General features: G+C 53.5%; 2 protein-coding genes across 2 annotated transcripts in view; one reads left to right on the top strand and one right to left on the bottom strand.

Annotated features, from left to right (window-relative positions):
• Nucleotides 1-226: 226 nt before the first annotated feature.
• On the top strand, nucleotides 227-17,664 carry CBFA2T2 (core-binding factor, runt domain, alpha subunit 2; translocated to, 2). The gene is made up of 10 exons (XM_009998381.1): nucleotides 227-356; nucleotides 4,989-5,230; nucleotides 7,715-7,804; nucleotides 8,517-8,698; nucleotides 9,505-9,758; nucleotides 10,489-10,574; nucleotides 12,609-12,789; nucleotides 14,600-14,668; nucleotides 15,008-15,198; nucleotides 17,383-17,664. The coding sequence occupies exons 1-10, from the start codon at nucleotides 239-241 to the stop codon at nucleotides 17,662-17,664; spliced, it is 1,695 nt and encodes a 564-aa protein (XP_009996683.1). The 5' UTR covers nucleotides 227-238.
• Nucleotides 17,665-21,692: 4,028 nt separating this feature from the next.
• The window catches only part of NECAB3 (N-terminal EF-hand calcium binding protein 3), a 30,808-nt gene continuing 30,328 nt past the window's right edge, over nucleotides 21,693-22,172 (bottom strand). Inside the window, exon 13 of the mRNA XM_009998386.1 lies at nucleotides 21,693-21,721. Within this exon, the coding sequence (XP_009996688.1) occupies nucleotides 21,693-21,721 (29 nt within the window). The remainder of the gene's footprint in view (nucleotides 21,722-22,172) is intronic.

Raw genomic sequence — 22,172 nt, 5'->3', positions numbered from 1 at the left:
CTGAGCCTGCCTGGCAGCCTCTTGAGACACCCACTGCACCCCAGATTCCTGCCTACCCGCTTGGGGCTGTGCCCCTTCCCTGTGGCACTCTGGGAACCTTGTGTGACTCTCCCCCTCTGTCACCTTCACCTTTGCAACTGTTTTTCATGTGCTGGGCAGGGAAATGCTTGTCTATGACTGTCACTAAGTCTTACCACCTTCTCTGTGTACAGTTGCTGGTGAGAAGAGGGTGCCAGTGATGCCCGGATCGCCTGTGGAAGTGAAGATACAGTCCAGGTCCTCTCCTCCCAACATGCCACCACTGCCTCCTGTGAACCCTGGTGGCCCCCGGCCGGTGTCCTTCACCCCAACTGCACGTAAGAACCCAGTAATGCCACTTTTCCCAGGGACCAACTCAAGCTGGGAGGACAGGCTCTGCTTGTAGAAGTCACCAGGGATGTCTCAGCCATCAGCCAGGGCTGCCTGCTGGCACGCTGAGCATTGGTGGTGCTGTCAGGAACAGGGAGCTGGGGCTGTCCTGCTGTTCTGCTATGTATGCAGGACGTGTAACAGGGTCTGTAATCCCCACTACACCCCTGCTGCTCCTACCTTGCTCCTGGTGCTGCCTTGAGTCCCTCTCCATGCAGGTGCAGTCTTGATTTCTGCTGTAAACTCCTTAAGAAATTGAAGGCTTTTATCAGGTCGGCTTCAAACACGCCGAGAGCCAGGCTTTTCACTGTATCTTTTGGAGGAGTTAATTCCCACTCTGCTGTATCTCACTTTGCAGGCAGCATTTCTGCAGCTGAGATTAGAAAGTTTTTTTTCTTTTTTTTAATGTACCAGCCTCAGAAATTTCTTCCTGTCCATCCAGAGCCTCTTTTCTCCATCTTCTCTTTATAATCTTTCCTCTTTAGCCACAGTTGATCCTGGTCCAACCGTAGCTCAGCCTCACACCCACTTCTTCTAGCAGGGTGTTGCATAGAGGTGATTCTGTGCACTGGATGAACATACAACCTTTTTCTACAGCCTAGGAGAAGAGTCTTTTCTTCCCCCTCAGCCAACATTTAAGCCATTTAATGTCTTTTCAAAAGCATCATTCAGGAGCAAAGCTGCTTTACTTTGTTGGGCACGGAGTTATCTGCGCCCTGCACGTGGCACACACATATTTTCCAGGCTCTCCTCACCTCTCTTCCCCTGTGCTGAGCATCTCCCTCGCTGGCTCTGCAGCACTGTCTGTCCATGGCAGTGTCTGGGATATCTCAGTTTCACACTGGCAGTGGATTTCAGAGCCTTACAATCCAGCCCCTTTCACACTGATGTGCTGCATGATGCTGGCAGCAGCACTAATCACCGGGTTATCCCGCCAGACACATTGTCCCCGTCTTTATGCACTGAGGGGATTTTAATGCCTCCTTTTGCTGAGGCAGAAAAAGACCATTAGCAAAGTGACAGAAATTAATTTTTCCAATGAGGTTGCTTGGCACACTGCTAAGGGCCAAAGAGCTGATTGCAAATGACTTAATTGGCTCTTTCCAAGAGAGATGAGAGATGCAGCCTGTGGTGAAGTTCATTCTTGGTTGGTTTTTAAAAATTTATTTCTCCTTTCTTCTTTTTTTATTTCTTGGTTGTGCCAAAAGTTCTTGGTCAGAGTCAGTGGTGGGGTGTGTATCTCTGCCCGTGACTTGGGCAGGCAAGGAGGAGTAAGCCAGAGGGGTCATAGAGCCATAGTCATCAGGGTTGGAAGGGACCTCTGGAGATCATCTAGTCCACCTCCCCTGCTAGAGCAGGGTCACCTGTAGCAGATTCACACAGAAACACATCCAGGTTTGGAATATCTTCAGAGAAGGAGACTCCACAACCTCTCCAGGCAGCCTGTCCCAGGGCTCTGTTACTCCCACAGTGAAGAAGTTTTTTCCTTATGTTTAGCTTGAACCTCTCGTGCTCCAGCTTGTGCCCGTTGCCTGTTGTCCTGTCACTGGACACTGCAGAGGTTCCACCCTCCTGACACCCCCTGTAGATATTTATAAGCATTTATGAGATCACCCCTCAGTCTCTTCTTCTCCAGGCTGAACAGCCCCAGATCTCTCAGCCTTGCCTCATAGGGCAGATGCTCCAGTCCTCTAATCATCTTAGTGGCCTGTGCTGGACTCTCTCCAGTAGATCCTTATCCTTTATGAACTGAGAAGCACAGAATTGGACACGATACTCCAGATGTGGCCTCACCAGGGCAGAATAGAGGGGGAGGAGAACTTCACTTGACCTACTGGCTACACTCTTCTTAATGCACCCAAGCATGTCCATGCCTGCATATGGATCACTAACAAATGGGCTGGAGAAACAGCAAAAGCCTTTTGGTTATTGAGGCAGAGTTTTAACAGAGCAGCCCTAGATGATGACCTTGATGTTCCCAGGAATTTAAACATGCTCCTCTCCCCACACCAGCTATCCCACCACTCTCAGAACACCACCTCAGCTCAGAACTATCTTCTCCCCAGGAAGCAGAGATGCCAGCCCAGGTTGTGGTCTGTGGTGGGGCAGATCCTGGTGGTGCACAGGACCAGACAACAGCCGGCACCCTGCGGTCACACCGTTGGCAGGAGGGTCAGGCAGGTGGAGCCTCAAAACGCGGCGAGTGGTGACAGGGGCTGGTTCTAACGGCAGCCCTGAGCCCACCCAGCCCCCTCTGCTGCCCTGGCATCACCCCAGGCCATCAGCCTCTGCTGCTCCCATCCTTGGCAGCCTCCCCTGAGGGGTCACCCGCAGCCCCCCGGCCCCAGGTGGGTTGCACAGCCCTGTCTTCTTCTGGGATATAAATAGAGCACGTTGTTCTCCTTGGTCTTGCGTTTGAAAGAAGAAGAGGAAGCAAAATAGAGAAGGGGGTAAAGTGCCTCAGAAGTGGCTGGTGGTGAGTGTGAAGCTGCACAGCCCTCTGCTTCTGGAGAGAAGCTTCTCTGGGTGGCTCCTCACCCTATTAGTAACACTTTTCTTGTGAAATAAATGCTCTTTATGTGTAATTGCCAGAAGCCTTGCCTGTCACATAGCTCTGTGTTTGCTGGTCCTCCATGGTATCTAACCCTGTGGGTACGTGCTGTCTCTGCAGGGTGTCTCTGTTCCTTTGCTGGTCTGGGGAAGCCAGTGTGGACAGGAGTTTTTCAGGCTGTGTTGCTCCATAACAAAAGGCATGAGCTCCCTTTGCCTTCACACCTCTCTGTCCTCTCAATCCTGGCCTTCACCTTCATTTCATCATCTCTTTGTCTATGAAAGGACACGTCTTTGTTATGCCCTTAAAGAGCCTGTCACCCCTTGGTTGGCAGGAACCACCTTTGATGGTCTCTTGAGCCTTATCTTTCCCTTCCATCTTAACTGACTCTTCTCTGGTTCCTTCCCATGCTCACCACAGCAGGTCCAGGTGTGGTGGTGGAGCCTTTCCAGCCTCCAACCCCAGGATGCCCCAGAACGGTTTTAACTGTTCAAGCACCTCCTGCCTCCTTCTCTGAAAACCCTCACAGGGTCATGATCGTTTGGGAACTTAATGAAGCTTGTGAAAACTTGTGAAACTGCTGAGGGAACTCTGGCAGCTTTTGTTTTTTTTTGCAAGCTGCTGCTCCATCACAACATGCACCTTCCCCTGCCCTACATGCCAGGAGCATCTCTGCCAGGTGGCTTCAGTGCCTCTGTCATTTGAAATGAGTTTTGTAGCTTGTGGCCTTCTCTTCAGTGCTGGCATCCATAAGGGATTCAGGGCTGGGTTTTTCAGGATGACCCAGTGGATCAGCTAAAATTGTATTTACAAGGATGTACTTTTCACCTCTAAAGCTCTGGGTTTGTGTGGAGCTGGGGCCCCACGCACACAGCTGCTCTTCAGACAAGGCTTTAGATTGCACAACAGCGGCGCAGGGATGTCAACAATTTATTCTAATCCCTTGCCAAGTTCCCAAACTTGCAGCCCTTCAGTCTGTTTTGACATGCTCACTGCTTACGGGAGGCGAAGCTGCAGATGGGACTGGATTGGGAAAAACAACAGTGTTTGTGAAATTCCCTGTAAATCCCTGAGGGACAGGGTTTTTTTTTGCAGGCAGGTGCCATGGGGCAGGAGGGTCCCAGCCCTCCCTCCTCAGGTGAGATGGAGGCACCTGAGCTCTGGGATCTGCTAGTGGGACCTGGCAGTAGTCATAGGATCATAGAATGGTTTGGGTTGGAAGGGGCCTCAATGATCATCTAGATCCAACCCCCCTGCATGGGACAGCTCCCACTGGATCAAGCTGCTCCAAGCCCCATCCAGCCTGCCCTTCAACACTGCCAGGGATGGGGCAGCCACAGCTTCCCTGGGCAACCTGGGCCAGTGTGTGAGCACTGATGAGTTACTGTAAATAATGGCGCTGAGAAGGATCGGGGTGATTTTCAGCCTGATGCAGATCAGAAAATGCTGGTCAGTAATTCATGCTGAGGGCTGTAAACTCTGGGCTAAAGCATGTTTAATTCCTCAGGCTGGGTGTACAGCACAACTTGCTCTGCTGCTGCAGCAGCTTCATATGGGCTGACCCCGTGTCCCCTGGCCTGCCTCGAATGCCAGCGGAGGTGTGCCTGGGCTGCTGAGCCCTGCTCCTGCCCTCTGTGATGGCCCTGGAAATGAAGCTCACTGAGCACAGGCTGGCAGAGGAGAGAAATGCCAGGGAAATTGCCACGGACTGTGGTGAAAATCACACCTGAGCCATCCCATAGGGAAAACTGCAGGAGCCTGGGCTGGGCGGGTGGTCCTTGTGTGCTGGGGGCTGCAGAGCATCCCTGCAAGCTCAGGGAAGTCGGAGGAGAAGGCATGGCCCTTGCCAGTGACTGGCTCCATTGTTGGGTGCCCTCTGGCATGGCATGTGGGCTCTGCTGTGGCCAGAGCCCTTCTCTGGTTCCTGCTCTGCCTGCTGGCAGCAGGTTCTTGGGTGGAAGGTGGATCCACCAGACCACAGGGATGCCCCCACCTGCTGCTCAGTAACTGCTCAGTCTCCCTTTTGCAGTGCCCAATGGAATCAACCACTCCCCCCCGACGCTGAACGGGGCACCATCCCCACCCCAGCGCTTCAGCAACGGCCCTTCCTCCTCTTCCTCCTCCTCGCTGACCAACCAGCAGCTCCCAGCCACCTGTGGTGCCCGGCAGCTCAGCAAGCTGAAGCGGTTCCTCACCACCCTGCAGCAGTTCGGCAACGACATCTCACCAGAGATCGGGGAGAAGGTCCGGACCCTGGTGCTGGCGCTGGTGGTGAGTCCTGCCTGCTGGGCCCTCTGCTGCTCCCAGGCCACCCTGCTGCTGGGATCCAGGCAGCCAGCACATGCCAGCGTTGCACAACGGTCTCTGGGTCTTCATCAGCAGGGAGGAGTGTGTCATGTTTGTGCTTTCTGCTAAACTTGCTGACTTTTTTTTTTTTTTTTCCTAAAAAAGCTGTTTGTCCAGTGACTTTGGCATCAGCTTTGGTGCAGCTGGACTTGTGAAAGCCTGAAAGGATTTGGACTAAGCCTTTCTATAAAGGCCTCAGGTCTGGTGCCACGGGCACCACGGTTACTCCAGGCTTCTCCATTTCCTCTTGTAAACGAGACTTTTCTCACAATTCAGAGCCTGTAGATTTGTACTAGGGAAGTGTTTTCTTGCCTGTGCAGATGAGTGATTGCCTGACCCTGACCGTGGATCAATTTACTTCTGCTTCCATGCAAAAAATGCCAGTTCCAGCCCCTGCTTCCTCAGTGCTCTCCTGAGCTCCATGTGCCCAAGCTCAGCAGTGCTTTGCTCAGCAAGGCAGGCAGGTGTAATGGGGAAAGCAGGGATGCTGGTTGGGAACTGGGGCCTGGCACTAGCAGGGGCTCACTCCAGAAAGCTGTTAGTGCTTCTCTGCTCTGAAGTGTGTAGAGAATATCCTGGCCCTTCAAGTATTTCAGTTGTGATACTCAGTGGTGAACATGGTATGTATTTAAAGGGCTTTTTTCCTGTCTGTGGCTGCTCCTGCATGACTTACCCAAGGCTGCTAGCACAGCAAGGCTGCCTGTTGCCAAGGTCTGCAGAGGATGGGAAGCTGCTGTTGCTAAATAGGAGGTCTGGGCTTCTGATATGCTGCTGCTTTGTGTGATTGCATATTTGCCCACATTACCAAAGGCACTGATTCTTTTTTTGCAACAGCCTGAAGGTGCAGCTGCAGGAAGAGGTTTGGTAAATAACTTGTGTGTATCTTCTGTACTCCCACCCTTGGCTTTGGGAGAGCCGGGCCTGCATCTGTAACTGTGTGTGTGTCCTCCTGCACTTCTGCAGCTACTGAGAGCTGAAAACACCCTTTAAAACCCAAACAAGCAGATCTTGCTGAGGAACTGTGACTAATACTTGCAGGTATACAGACTGGTTGGTAGAAAAGCTGTGCAAGTCCATCCCTGGAGCACAGCACCACACTGTCCAGCTGTGATCTGGTGCAGCACCCAGTGCTGCTTCTGGCTGACCTCTGCTTTTTGGCAGGTTTCATTTGAGGCTCAGCACACAACCAAGGTAGCTAGACTGCAGGCAGCCTGGAGTGTCTCTGCTTCCAAGGTTGGCAGAGCAAACCTGAGCCTGTCTGTGGCCCTGGGGGCTTTCACAGGACTTGAGCACTGGATGCAAAATGCTGTTGCTGAAGAAGAAAGAGGTGTATATTTCATAGGATCACTGAATGGTTTGGGTTGGAAAGGACCTTTAAAGCTTATCCAGTCCAACCCCCTGCAGTGAGCAGGGACATCTTCAACTAGACCAGGTTGCTCAGAGCCCTGTCCAACCTGACCTGGAATGTTCCCAGAGATGGAGAACCTACCACCTCTCTGTGCAGCCTGGGGCAGTGTTTCACTACCTTCATTGCAAACAATTTCTTCCTTATTTCTAGTCTGAATCTCCCCTCTTTCAGTTTAACACCACTTCTTGTCCTGGCACTATAGGCCCTGCTAAAAAGTTTGTCCCCATCTTTCTTATAGGCCCCCTTTAAGTACTGAAAGGCCACAATAAGATCTCCCTGGTGCCTTCTCCAGGCTGAACAACCCCAAATACCCTTTTCCATGGGATCAGAATAGTGTGTTGGCTTACCCTTTTGGGAAGGCAATGCTAATGTCCAGGTTCTTCTGACTTGTTCTCACCACTGATTGCAGTAATTGCTGCAGGGATGAACTTAGTGTGCAGATCATCAAAGCTGCTTGAAGCTGCTTGTCCCAGGGCACCCCCCAGCCTTAATGGCCATGGGGGATGGAAGGCTGGGCCAGGGGAGGGCTGTGCTGGTGGGGTCAGCAGTGGGCTGGTGGTGACTTCATGGGTGGTGGGTGGATTAGATGAAATGAGCTGAAAGGGAGGAAGGAGGAGAGGAAGATGTGCAGCTCCGAGAAGCTGGAATCAGTGCCTGGCTCCCCACAGCCTGCCCTAGGCCACCTGGCCAGGGTGCAGGAGATGCCAGCTGGGTCCTGCTGCCTCCTGGAGCTGGTCCCTGCCTCCCAGCCCCAGAACTGGGAGGATGCTGGGCCAGGCAGTGCCTGGCTGTGCACAGCCCTCACCCCTCACCTCCTGCAGCGTTTCTTCTTCATTGGCCTGAGTCTTTTTGGCTGCACTAGGCAGCATCTGATGCAAACATTGTCAGTCCCGTGGCAGCAGATGCAGTTCTTCCTTCCAGTTCTGCTTGTTTGGAGCTGTTTCCCACATGCCTAAAAATAAGAACAAATTGTCATTTCATTTCTTAATTTCTTTTCCCAGAACTCAACGGTGACAATTGAGGAATTTCACTGCAAGCTGCAAGAGGCCACAAACTTTCCCCTTCGACCATTTGTGATCCCCTTCCTGAAGGTGAGAAGGAGCTGGTGGGGCCTGTGGACACTCCATGTGCTGGTCAGTGCTGCTAGGCAGTGTGTCACTGCTGGGAGAGCTCTTCTTTCAAGCACCACAGCAATGTTGTTGAAGTCCAAGGCAGGCTGCACAGTGGCCATGTGGGACCAGCTCGCAGAAGGCTGATGTTGGAACGAGTGCCACACGTGTCTGCTTCTGTGTTAGGGATAAAGGAGCCAGACCAAGCTTCATTTGGCAGCTTCTCATCCTATAATCTTCTTTGGAAATGTTCTGATCTAGAATGTTTGAAGTATTGGCGTGGTTGGATGGGGTTGCCCAGGGAAGCTGTGGCTGCCCCATCCCTGGCAGTGTTGAAGGGCAGGTTGGATGGGGCTTGGAGCAGCCTGGGCTGGTGGGAGGTGTCCCTGCCCATGCAGGTGGGTTGGCACTAGATGATCTTTAAGGTCCTTTCCAACCCAAACCAGCCTGTGATTCTGTGAAGCATATAGTGCTCCCCACAATGTCGGGGTTTTGGGTGTGCTGACATCAGGTCACCCTCAGCCCTTTGGAAACCAGAGGTGAATCTGACAGTGCAGACACCAGGAGGATCCTGAGTGAGGGCCACAGGCTCAAGGTGTTACTGCTCTGAGGGACTGCATGCAGAGCAAACCTGCAGGGGGCTGGAGGTGTCTGCCTGCAGCCTATCTAACGCAACCCCCTGCTTCTTTTCCAGGCCAACCTGCCCCTGCTGCAGAGGGAGCTGCTGCACTGTGCCCGGGCTGCCAAGCAGACACCCTCCCAGTACTTGGCACAGCATGAGCACATCCTGCTGCACACCAACACCACCTGCCCTGCAGACTCCTCTGAGCTCCTCATCGAGGTCAATGGCAATGGGAAGAGGCACAGTCCAGACAGGTAAAACCACCTTTCCTTGCTCTGCCAACTTTTTCAGGTCATGACTTTTGTTTCAAAGTTGCTGCACAGTCAGAGCTTCAAGCAGCTTAAGGGCGATGCTAGAGGATCTTATCACTCCCAGCAGCTATTCTGGCTATTAATAACTGCTCCTCCTGCACCTGAATTCAGGTGGGAATGTTCTTTCAGGCAGGTTCTATCCCAAGGGGTCTTGTTGGGTGACACTGAAAAGCCTGAGCTGGAGAGGTGAGTGGCTCTTCACCTTCCCAGGACAGGCTGCCCAGGGAAGTGGTTGAGTCTCCATCCCTGGAGGTGTTTAAGAGATGTGTAGATGTAGTGCTTGGCAACATGGTTGAAGAACTGGACTTGGTAGAGTTGGATTAATGGTTGGTAGAGTGAGTTATGGTTGGACTTGATGATCTTAAAGGTCTTTCCCAACCAGAATGATTCTGTGATTCCTGGGTGGTGAGCAGAGGCACTGTCAGGATGCAGTTCCATTTCACCACTTCTTATTCCAAGTTAGAAGTCGTTATGCAATTATGTGGAGCACGCTTCAGATTTATAAAAACTGTGAAATGTTGCTTTGGTTATGCTCAGAAAGATGAATCACAACACTTGGGCATCTTCAGCTTCTTTTTTGACGGGGTCATTTTGTGGATTAGTTCACAAGTTGAGCGTGTTTGTTTCACCCCCTCCCCCCAGTAAAATCGTTGCAGCCCAAGTTCTCCTGCTTTGAAATCTGCCTCTTGCCCTTTCCAAGTTTGCTAATCAGTGCTCACAAATGCCTCTGTCTGCTGCTGTGGTTGCAGAAGAGATGACAGCAGCTTTGAGAGGGAGTCGCTGCCAACGGAGCCTCCGGCCAAGAGGGTGTGCACCATCAGCCCCGCACCCCGGCACAGCCCTGCCCTGACAATCCCCCTGATGAACCCCGGGGGGCAGTTCCACCCCACCCCCCCACCTCTCCAGCACTACACCTTGGAAGATATCGCCACCTCCCACCTCTACAGGGACCCCAGCAAGATGTTGGAGCACAGAGAAATTCGGGACCGGCACGGCGGCCTCGGTGAGAAAGCCTGGAGGGTTTTGGTGGTAGGAGCTGTGAGGTCCAGTGGTTGGGCTTTGGTGTCAGTTCCTGCTTGGCCACTGGCACTCAAAGCTGTAATGCTGGGCATGTCCTCAGCAGGGGTTTTTGCAGGGAATTCAGAGAAAACAAGTGACCCCGGAAGATTAAAAGTGGGAAGACTTACAGTTTGTATTTCATAGATTGATAGAATGGTTTGGGTTGGAGGGACACTAAAGACCATCTAGATCCAATCCCCTGCATGGGCAGGGACACCTCCCACTAGACCAAGTTGTTTTAAGCCCCTTCAAACCTGGCCTTGAACACTTCCTGGGATGGGGCAGCCACAGCTTCCCTGGGCAACCTAGGCCAGGGTCTCACCACCCTCACACTAAAGAATTTCTTCCTCATGTCTCACCTCAATCTCCTCTCTTCCAGTTTTAATCCATCCCCTTTGTCCTCTCCCTCCCTGTCCTTGTCCCAAGGGAGGGCCCCAGCTTTCCTGGAGCCCCTTCAGGCACTGGAAGCTGCTCTAAGGTCTCCCTGGAGCCTTCTCTTCTCCAGGCTGAACACCCCAACTCTCCCAGCCTCTCTCCAGAGCAGAGCTGCTCCAGCCCTCTGATCATCTCAGTGGCCTCCCCTGAACTCATTCCAACAGCTCCGTGTCCATCTCTCTCCAGCTCTCAGAGCCCTCAGTCCATCTAACTGCTCTCCTGGCTGTGGTTTGTTGCAGGTTTGAATGGGGGATACCAGGATGAGCTGGTGGACCATCGCCTGACGGAGAGGGAGTGGGCTGACGAGTGGAAGCACCTCGATCACGTAAGGAATGGCAGGAGGTGTGGGAAGCTCTGTGGGTCACAGGAACCCAGTGCTCCACCTCCTCCTATTTCTGGTTTTCTTGTTGTTGACACCATAGCCAAGGCTTTCTGAGTAGCTTGTAGAGGAACCAGCCCCCATGAGAAGGTGGGTGGAGGGCAGATAGGAGCAGTAGTGCTTTCCTAGCAGGTTTTCTCTGCCCGTGGTTGATGGAAGCCAAAATCACTCTGGACAAAGTGTCTGGAGCTGGGGAGCTTCTGCAGAGCCTGGCCATGTGCTGCCCTGGCTGGCTGAGCAACCAAACCCAGCCTTGTCCCTGCACACATCTTTCTGACACCAGCCTGGCCAGCACTGGACCAACAGACGTGCAGATGTGCTGTGTGCAGTCAGGATATGGAGCTTACAGAAGAAGTTAACCCATCATGATTGTTTAAGCCTTTTTTTCCTGAAAAGCCCAACCTTTTTTGGGCCCCAACAGCAGGACTTGGTGCATCTGGCAAACCTTCTGCCCTCAGCTTTTCCCTCTGAGCAAGGCTGCTCATCCCAGCACTTCACTGAGTGTTTCCCCCAAAGAGGTGGGATTGAAATTCAGCTTTGATCAGAAACGCAGAGAGACCTCATGTTTGCTTCTGCTCTAAAGCTGTTTTTTTTTCTGGGAGGATCACAGGGTGGAGTAGAGGCCCCATAGCTGATGATTTGCTAGTTGGGATGTGGCTGTGGAGAGCTGGCACCAGGATCACAGCCAACCCTTGCATAAGCACCCTGTTCCCATAGAAAAGTGGTGGGATTTTTCCCCTCCACCTTTACGATCGTGGCCTGAAGGGGTTTGGCCACCTCCTTTGGTGACCAAGGTCTTATGATGTTGGTGTAAGCACCTTCTTCCCACCTGGTGCTGCCTCCCTGCTCATGTGGGTACAGGACTCATTCCTGTTTGAATGCTGCATTATCCAACATCATAGAGTCACAGAATCATTTTGGTTGGAAAAGGTGCTTAAGATCACCCAGTCCAACCATTAACCCAGCCCTGCCAAGGCCACCACTGCCCCATGTCCCTCAGCACCACATCTACATGGCTTTGAAATCCCTCCAGGGATGGGGAAGACTCCACCACTGCCCTGAGCAGCCTGGGCCAGGGCCTGACAACCCTTTGGGGGAAGAAATTGTCCCTGATATCCTATCTAAGCCTCCCTTGGGCAACTTGGGTCCATTTCCTCTTGTCCTGTTGCTTGTTCCTTGGGAGCAGAGACCAACCTCCCCTGGCTCCAACCTCCCCTCAGGCAGTTGCAGAGCCAGAAGGGAGACCCTCACCTCCTTTGCTCCAGGCTGGACACCCCCAGCTCCCTCAGCTGCTCCTCACAAGTTCTCCAGACCCTTCTCCTCCTGCTCCAGCCCCTTCCCCAGCTCCACTGCCCTTCTCTGGACACGCTCCAGCCCCTCCAATCCTTCTTGTCCTGAGATTCGTGTAAATCCTCACCAGGAAGCCTGTTCCTGCACAACCCCCTTCATATGCAGAGCCACAGAGATGCTGAAGGGAGTGGAACATCTCCCTGCTGAGGAAAGGCTGAGGGAGCTGGGTCTGTTGGGCTTGGAGAAGAGGAGACTGAGGGGCCACCTCATCCATGGGCACAAATCTGTTCAGGGCAGTGTCAGGAGGACAGAGCCAGGCTTTGTGCAGTGATGTCCAGTGACAGGACAAGGGGCAGTGGGTGCAAACTGGAGCCCAGGAGGTTCCATGTGAATCTCAGGAAGAACTTCTTTGCTGTGAGAGTGCCAGAGCCCTGGGCCAGGCTGCCCAGAGAGGCTGTGGAGTCTCCTTCTCTGGAGACATTCCAACCCCCTGGCCACGTGCGTGATGGGCTCTGGGTGCCCCTGCTCTGGCAGGGGGGTTGGGCTGGGGGAGCTTTCCAGGTCCCTTCCAGCCCCTGAGATTCTGTGATATCTCCCCTATTCCCGGGACGGCCCCTCCGTGGCGCCTTCCCTGGAGAAAGGGGGGAAGGGAAGCCAACCTCCCAAGACTGAGCACGTTCCTCCTGGCAGGCGCTGAACTGCATCATGGAGATGGTGGAGAAGACGCGGCGCTCCATGGCCGTGCTGCGGCGCTGCCAGGAGGCGGATCGGGAGGAGCTGAACTACTGGAAGCGGCGCTGCAGCGAGGCTGAGCCCCGCAAGGCAGGCACTGAGCTGGGCTCCCGGCACAGCCCCGGCTCCTCCGACCCCGGTGAGACCCCCCGAGGGGCTGCCTGGCTGGGACTGAGTGGTGGGGATGGGTGGGGATGGTGTGTTCAGGTGGTGATTCTTGAGTGGTTGTTGTGAAGGCTTTGGAGAAGGGAAAACCATCAGGTTGGAAGTTCCTGGGGGAGCCCCTGGTGTCTGAAGGCAACTCTGGGCAGCAGCAGCTTCTCAAAGTGCTGGGGGAAGAGAATCACAGCATAGAATCAATCATAGAATCGTCCTGGTTGGAACAGATCTTGAAGATCATCAAGTCCAACCATAACCTCAATCCCCCAACCATCTCCCCGTTCAGAGCTCACATCCTGTCCCTAAGCACTGTGTCTACATTTCTTCTACCTACTTCCAGGGATGGTGACTCCACCACCTCCCTTGTCACTGAGCTGTCTTTGCTGACCATGCCAAGTTCATCCAAAGCTGAGAAACCAGGGGGTGAAGAGGCAGGAGGGGGGGAGGTGGTTGGTTCCACCCTTCTTCCCCTCCCAGTCTGTCTTGCCTAAAGGATTTTAAATGTCAAGTTCTACTAATTCTAAAAATACCAAGGGCTGCTCTAAGTGTAAGAGCTACTACCTGAGTTATTAACTCTATTTTTATACCATGAGTCAACTTAATTTTACTGAAGCTGCCTGTTGTTCCCCTCCCATGTGCAGGGGTTTTGACCCTACACCAAAAAACAAGTCTAAAAAGCTGATTCTATTAATTTGGATGTAATTCTAAGTTCAATCCAAACAAATGGGCCTGCAAATCAAATGCTGCAAAAATACCCCAATTTTATCATTTGATAATAAAAGTGAATGTTCTCTAACAATAAGAGCAAATATCAAACTAAAAGCCTCCCTTTTTTTACTAAACTTGTTTGTGTACAAAGTGAAGTGTGGATCCTCCTGGAAGGAAACCCAGCCTGGTGGTTCCAGCTGTAGCCACTGAGCAGCACGTGGTGAGCCTGGCAACCTGATGACACAGCCACCTTCTAGCCCTCCTATGTTTAAATTTTTCATGACTAATACACTTACAGCCCCATATTATTAAAGGTGATGTCATCTAATTTTACTTTTTTTTTACTATAAATTAGGAACATTGTTGATACTTTTCTCCCTCATGGGACCTTGGGCTGATTTCCAAGCTCTCTTGCTGTCATGAGGAGGTGCAGTTAAATGTCATGTGGCATCCCCAGGTGCACCACAGGCTTTTTGTTCTCCCACCAGCCCTTGGCACAGACCAATTTTTATTTGGACCCTTCAGAAAGTTACTCTGAAACCTTAAAAAAAAAAAAGGGATGCAGCTAGAACACAAGGAAAGGCTCTGCAAGGCTTCTGTTTCTGACCACAGCCTGTGTTTAGGTCCTTGTGTGACTGTCCCCATCTGTCAGTTAGGCTCTTCATGTACAAGAGGACTTGTAGGATGGATTCTTCATCAGTCCAAGCCTTTGAATTGCCCCTGGGAGTGAGAAGTGCTGCCTTTAATGTAAACTTTTGGTCATATACATTGATGCTCCGAGTCACTGGTCAGTGCAGATGTTTGATGGCATCTATTTGTAAGCATTGCCTGTTGTTCTAGAGTACCAGGAGATGGAAGTGGGTTATACGGTGTCATAAATTATGCAAGGCACTAATTAAACGTTGTCATTTATCATCTGAGTGGTTGACAAATGGCTTTAACTGCCTTAATCCTCTGCGTTGAGTTTTGGCTGGTTAACTCTACCCTGCCCTGCGATGTGCCCAGGTACCTCTGAGCAGCTCAGCAGCAGTTGGGTGAGGTGAGGCTTTGCCAACCTTTCTCTCTCTCCCTTCTTCCAACAGATTCCTTGCGGGAATTCAGCAGCAGGTCGGGAACAGGCTACGTCACTGAGGAGATATGGAAAAAAGCAGGTGAGTGTTTGCTGGTGACCTGGGTGAGGGGTTCTGCTGGGGAGGTAAACACAGATGCTGCAGATCTGCTCTGGAGAAGCCCAGCTACAAGGACACGCCAGCATGTGCACATCCAGCTCCTACTGTCTGTGTTTTCCAAAGGGATCCCCCCCTTTGGATGATGCCAGTGGAAATCCTGTGGGGCTGCACCTGGCCTTGCTGCTCCCAGGAGTGGTCGTGATGCTGGTGCTGAGCACGTCCCGTTGTGCCCTGTCCCGCCGCGCCCTGACGTCTCCGCCCTCTCTCGGGGGCTCTTCCCGGCTCCTCGGGCAGGTGGGTGAAGTGGCTCTTTCCTTCCAGAAGAAGCTGTGAACGAGGTGAAGCGCCAGGCCATGTCGGAGGTGCAGAAGGCAGTGGCAGAAGCTGAGCAGAAGGCTTTTGAGATGATTGCCTCGGAGAGGGCGCGGATGGAGCAGACCATCGCGGACGCCAAGCGCCAGGCCACCGAGGATGCTTTCTTAGTGATAAACGAGCAGGAGGAGTCTACAGAGGTAAGGTCCCAGGGGGCAGCCCAGCAAGGGACTTCCAGAGACTCTCAAAGTGTCCAAGTCTTGCCCAGCAGTGACTCGGAGTCTGCAGGTTCCCTGTCCCTTTTCACTTTTAAAAGTCTGTCCTCAGTCAATAACTAAAAGGACGTGTTGATACCCTAAAAAAAATAGTTTTGATTTTGCTGGCAGGGAATCAACTTGGTGAGTTACTAACCTCATAACACCCCATGAGACAATTGCACCTTGGAAAAGAAGGGATGATTCTTTTTGTCATCTGCTGAATGGGTGTCTTCTAGAGAATTTCTTTCTACTCCTCAATTGTTAATTGTCTTCATACCTTCTCTGTTCCTTAGCTGGAAGCTCACTTTGGAGCTCTGGAGATCTCAGCTGGCCTGGGCAAGGAGAATTGCATGGTCAACTCCTGCACCACCACAGCCCAGCATGTGGTTTGCTGCTTGTTTGATTTTGTCTGCACAAACACAAGAGCAGAGGCTTTGCCTTTCTTTCTGCCAAGAAAAAATCTGATGGGAACATGGAGTTCATGTCCGCTGGGACTGTGTGGGCAGCAAGTCCATGTCCCTCTTCCTGCAGGGTTTCAATCCACCCTGCTGACTGGGCTGAGAAAGCTCTGGGGCTGGGGTCTCCAGGCACAGCAGGACCCATGGCAGCACTAGGGGTTGTTACAGAGACGTGTGTCTGTGCTCTGATGGTTCCTGCTTCAATCACTGAAGGTTGAATGCACCAGTTGGTAAACAGATGATGAGGAGTGGGTGGACACTGAAGGTTGAATGCACCAGTTGGTAAACATGATGAGGAGTGGGTGGAACTGCTCAGGAAGCCATGGAAGGAATGAGACAAGCAATGATTGCTCTGTAGGGGAATACCAGAGGAGTGTCCTCCTCCTCTGGCTGTCCCAGGGAGCAGTGTGGGACCTCGGGAGCAGCCAAGCATCCCCCACCAGCACACACCTGTGTGAGCCCCAGAGCCCTTCTCTGAAAGCCAGGTTGAGAAGATGTCTCACATTCTGGCACATGCAACCTTTAAAATGCAGTTTTAAAACATTGTTTGAAGTGTAAACAGCTGTGAAGTGGTGACCCAGATTTCCAAGAGTCACCACAGGCTTTGGTGGGGGCTTTATTTGGTTGTGAGTCGTGCTTCTCCAGGAAGACTGAGGAGCCTTGGGAAGGTACTGGCTGTGGAGCAGATCTCTCCTGACCAGCTCACTCTGATGCTTTGCTGCCAGCTCCTAACTCAGTGCTGGGAGCTGATGGCTTTGCTGCAGACCCCAGGAGCAGGGCATCTCACTGCCCAGCCTCACAACAGGGCTGTCTGGGACAGACCAGCATCTCCCAACCCCCCTTCCCCGCTTCCACATTTTTTTGCCTGTGGCCACAGGAGCAGCAGCCGGCAGAAGGTGCCTGTTGGGCAGGGTTGGAGGCTGGGCCAGGGGCTGCTTTCCCCCAGCTGAACTCGCCCTCCCTGGTGTGTGGTTCTAAGGCCCAAGTCCAGCTGGGGGAAGGTTCCTCCACCCACTCCCCTCCTTGGAGCAGCTGCAGCCACAGCTCCCAGCCTGGCCCTTTGCCCCGCTCGCGGGGACACGGTGGCACGGCCACAGTCCCACCAGCTGACACCTCACTCTGTGGCCAGAGGGGCTTTGCTCTGCTTCCAGATTGAAGCTCAGGCTCTGGCAGCTCTTCCACCTGGCTGGGAGGCTTTCAAATGAGCCTTTTCTTTTCCAAATTAGCCCGCTCCGACCTCTTGTGCAGCCAGGCAGGGTGCAGAGCAAATGGTGCCTGCGCAGCACGTGGAGATCCCCGCGGAGAGCGCCTGGCTGGGAGTGATACCAAAACAGAGCTGCTTCAAACAGGAAATAAAACGAGCGAGTAGCAGCATCTGCAGCCTGTTTTTCAGTCCTTGCCTTCTGCTTCCTCTCTGCGTTTGGGTGGATCTACAGGAGAGGGTGTGAGCAGTGCAGTCTGGCAGGTGGTTCTGGGGAGAGGAGCAGGGGTTAGTACCCTTGGCAAAGAGCTGTGGAATAGTAGGAATTAATGGATGGCTTATTTTAATGTTACTAAATCTGGGCCAGAGGGGGGATGAACAGTCCCTTCCAAAGCTGTTGAGTCAACACCATCCTGCAGCTCTTCGAAACTCAACCTGTTTTCAAACGTGGTGCCTTTGGTCTTGCAGAGCTGCTGGAACTGCGGTCGCAAAGCCAGCGAGACGTGCAGCGGCTGCAACATCGCCCGCTACTGCGGCTCCTTCTGCCAGCACAAGGACTGGGAGAGGCACCACAGGATCTGTGGCCAGGGCCTGCACGGCCAGAACAAGCCCCTGGCTCTGCCCTCGGGCCGCTCGGCCACCAAGAGCCTCGATGGTGTGTCCAGCCCTGCCCTGGAGAAGACTTCGGCCACCACCTCCCGCTCCTCCACCCCCGCCTCCGTGACAGCGATAGATACAAACGGACTCTGAAGGGAGAAGGTTTGTGGGTCGGTCCATTTTGATTAGTTTCCCTGGTTTTGGTTGTTTGGTTTTTTGTTGGTATTTTTTTTCAAGCTGAAAAAAAAAAAAAAAAAGCCCCACAGCAACTTGTCTCACTTGACACATCTGGCACACGCGCCTCCTCCGAGCGCCGACACTCGGGCTTTGCCATCTCATTCTGCCTTTTTTATTGTGGCTTATGAAGACCTAGGGCGGGCCTTGCCCGTGGTACCCATGTGCAGGGGAACCAGAGCACCCTTGGGACCCAGAGGAGGCCGGGCACTTCCTTGGGGGTGGGACCTGGACTCAGTGGAGAGCATTCCCGGCACACGTGGGAGATGCTGAGCCCTGTTCTGATGGGTCAAATGTGCTCCACCTCCTTTCCTGAGGTGTCTGAGCTCCCTTCCATAATAGGCATCTGGTTTTCCATGCTCCCAGACAGTGGTGTCTCAGATGGCTGTGCTGGATGGTTGTTGCTGTGAACAGACCGGAGCCAATTTCCCAGCTGAAGCATCTCCTCCTCTAGTGCAATGGCAAAAGCCCTCTCCTCCTGCCTGCAGGTTGGCAGCTGGTGGCTGCAGAGAGCGAGGGGAGGATTCGTCTGCCCTGAACCAAATGTCAGTACCAGGGAAGTACAGCCAGTTGCTTCTGGAGGGCCTGATTTAATCCCATTCTGTGATGGGACAGCCAGTTGCACGTTACCCTGGGTGGGACCTTGGCTGGGGGAAGAGACAGAACAGACCTGGAGTCATTGTGGGTGGTTCTTGCCCTTCCCACCTCTGGACTGGTGCTTTGCTCTGCAGAGTGTGTTTTATTCTCACTGCATGGAAGGTGTTGGTTTGAGAGTCCCTGCTGTTGTGTCTGACCACAGCCATCCCCAGGTGACTGCAGCAGGTTGTTCATGGTCTGTTCTCTCCACGTGTTGCCCAAACTTACAGTAGTTGCAGGACTTGGTGTCCTGTGTTGGATCCTGCCCCCAGCCCGGGGGGTTCCAGCAGTGCTGCTCCAGCACCAGCTGAGCTCCTCTCCCTGGAGAGGCCTGGGGATGTGCAGCCGCCACCACCTCATCCAGCCTCCAAAGACCATCCCAAACGTGCAGACTCAGAGAGTGAGGTCCTGCAGGGATGGGAGGGTCAGCCTGGGATGATCCACTGCTCAGAGAGTCCCTGCTGGGCTGTGGCAGGAGGGATGCAGGGCAGAGCAAACCTGAAAACCAACACCATTTTGGGGCAGAATGGGGCTCAGCTCGGATGCTCCTTGGGGGTCACCAGCAGCCAGGGCTGGGCACGTGCCCTCAGGGGAGCAGCAGCCATTCCCACCCGACATACCAGTGGGATCTGGGAAACAATCAGAGCACAGCAGAGCTGTGTTTCCCTGACTGGTTTTGTGTGATTGCTGGGCTGGAGCCCAATGAGGCGAGTAATTCCCAAATTATTTTTGATCACTTTTTCAATTGGAGGCAGATAACAGAGATGAGATGGATCATCCCTGAGGCTGCAGCAGGGGCTCTGGCTGCCCAGGACCGCTGAGCCAGACATCCCTTGGGGAAGGTTGTTTTGGAAGCTGCTGTCGTGGGACAGAGCAGGATGATTCCCATGCCTGCGAGGTTTAATTTGGCAAAAAAAAAAAAAGCCACATGTCCTGGTGTTGAAGGGCAGAGGGGAGCACCTCCCCTGTGTCCCCCAGGAGCCTGTGCCTGGCTGCAGCAGAGCCCTGGGCTGGGGCAGGATGGTGCTGTGCCCTGGGGCTGCTGCAGCCCTGGGCTGGGGTGGCACTTGAGCCCCTCTGCCCTGCAGGACCAGGGGTCTGGGGCAGGTGTCACCTGGCCCAGATTGTACCCCAGCAGAGCCAGGGGCAGCCCCCCCTGCACAGCCCCTGGCAAAGGCCCCAGGAAGTGGCAAAGCTCAAAAACCCTCAGTGGTGCCCGAGGCTGGAGGAGGATGTGGAGCCAGGGGGGGCTGAAGGGCGTTTCCTGCTCTTCACACCTGCAAATTCAGAGCTGCCTCAGGTAAATCACCTTTGGTTGTGACCTCCCAATCCTCACTGAGGTCTTGACTGTCCACTGGGGGGGGTCAGCAGTGTTTCAACTGCTGCCAGGTTGGACAGGGAAGCAAGAGCAGAGCAGAGCTGGAAGAAATCTCTTGTAAATAGACTTGTCTTCCATAATTTCATGCAACTTTGATGGCCGTGTACTGAAATTAACCCGTGTAAATGAATGAAATACTAACAGTCGTGATTAGAACGATTGCTTCTTTTTTTGGGGTTGTTTTTTTTAACATGGAATGATAAATGTGAAATTCAGCCACGGGAAGAGTTGTTGGGTTGAGGTTTCTGTTTTGGTTTTTTGGGGTTGTTTTGGTTTTTTTGACATTTAATTCTGTAATAGAAATTTGTTACTTCATTCCTGTGCATAACTTATTTAATGTACTGTATAAAGGAACTCAAACTGTTACAGATGTATTTAGTTTGTTCTACTCCAAAGTAGTCAATAAAAAGACTATATTCATCACACACTTGCCCCTTCCTCGCTCAGAAGAAGCAGAGGGTTGCTGTGGTGCTCACGCTGCTGCTGAGGAAGGTTGCTGGGCTGTGGCCTTGGCCAGGGGAGCTGCAGGGGCAAGAAAAATGCCTCCCCTGGGGTGGTGAAGCTGCTGCAGGCAGAGCTGGTGCTCAGGCATGTGCCCTGTACCCAGACACAGGACTGGAGTGCAAGAGGGGGGAATGTTTTTCCTACTAGGACATACTTGTCTGTGGGCACTCAGTGCCTGCCCTTGGTGGCACTTTCTCCCTGCTGTGTGACACCAACATTTCACACCACCTCAGTGGTGTGATGCTCTTCTTCTGCAGCACCAACACAGACACCCTGAGTGTACAAGCCATCACCTGGGTGGGCTTGGCTCTTCTCTGACCAAAGGGGCTTCCCCACTCTTCTCATGCCCCTCACCAGTAATTCAGCTGCCCCCTCTGTCCAGCAGCACTGGTGCCATCACTGGTGCGTTTGTTGAGCTGCAGGATGAAGCAGCAGAGCTCTGGGCCACACTGGCCTTCCCAGGAGGGGGTGCAGTCGTTTATTGGGGGGGGTGCACAGCCAGGCCAGCCTCAAAGCCACAGCAGTGGCTGCACAGGCAGAGCCAGAAATACATTATTGTCTTTTTGTTCCATAAAACACTATTTACAGGCCAGACAAGGCAGCTCCTTCTCCTCAGTGCTGGGAGGAAGAGGGAGGATGGGGAGGAAGAGGAGCCAGGATGTGAGAAGGGCTGAAGGCTGCCAGGCCACAGCAAGCAGCCCAGTGCCTCCAACCCAAGGGTGATGCTGCCACCCCACCCCTGCCTCCCACCTGCACTGCTGAGAGTGCCCCATGCCCTGGGCAGGACCAGGACACTGGGGGGAGGGAAATAAATTAACATGGAAAAAGCAAGAAGGGAAAACACTGCCAGGGCTGATGGGCAGGCAGCCCCTGCCAGACCACAGGAGAAGACAAGGGACAGGAAGGTGACGAACACGAGCAAAGGGGCTCCACGCCCAGCCCAGCCTCAAAGCCACAGCAGTGGCTGCACAGGCAGAGCCAGAAATACCTCATTGTCTTTTTGTTCCATAAAACACTATTTACAGGCCAGACAAGGCAGCTCCTTCTCCTCAGTGCTGGGAGGAAGAGGGAGGATGGGGAGGAAGAGGAGCCAGGATGTGAGAAGGGCTGAAGGCTGCCAGGCCACAGCAAGCAGCCCAGTGCCTCCAACCCAAGGGTGATGCTGCCACCCCACCCCTGCCTCCCACCTGCACTGCTGAGAGTGCCCCATGCCCTGGGCAGGACCAGGACACTGGGGGGAGGGAAATAAATTAACATGGAAAAAGCAAGAAGGGAAAACACTGCCAGGGCTGATGGGCAGGCAGCCCCTGCCAGACCACAGGAGAAGACAAGGGACAGGAAGGTGACGAACACGAGCAAAGGAGGGGGCTGTGCTGAGGGCTCCCAATCCTTCCACACGCCAGAGGAGTCCTGGGGCAACTGTCCAGGGTCAGTTGTTGTTCATGATCCACCAAGATGCTGAGGAGAGAGAGGGGAAGGGGTAAGGGATGGGCAGTGGGTGTTAGGGGAGAGGGTCTGGGTCTTTTCTGAAGGTCCCTGGCACCTGGCTCTGAAGCAGCCACCTCCCTGGGGTGGGGAGCACAGCCATGGCATAGCCTGGAGGTGGGTGAGCCCCACCATGAGAAGAACATGGAGCTGTGAGGGTGGTGAGACCCTGGCCCAGGTTGCCCAGGGAAGCTGTGGCTGCCCCATCCCTGGCAGTGTTGAAGGGCAGGTTGGATGGGGCTTGGAGCAACCTGGGCTGGTGGGAGGTGTCCCTGCCCATGGCAGAGGTTGGCACTGGTTGATCTTCAGGGTCCCTTCCAGCCCAAACCATTCTGTGATGCCATGATGATCTGGGCAGTGGCCCCAGCTGCTTGGCTGTCCCAGCTGGAGAGCAGCCCCCAGGCTGGGGAGTAGCCCCCCCCCC

The sequence above is a fragment of the Chaetura pelagica genome, unplaced genomic scaffold (genome assembly GCF_000747805.2).
Source record: "Chaetura pelagica isolate M959 unplaced genomic scaffold, ChaPel_1.0 scaffold415, whole genome shotgun sequence".
NCBI lineage: Eukaryota > Metazoa > Chordata > Aves > Apodiformes > Apodidae > Chaetura > Chaetura pelagica.
This window is presented reverse-complemented; position numbering and strand designations above follow the sequence as displayed.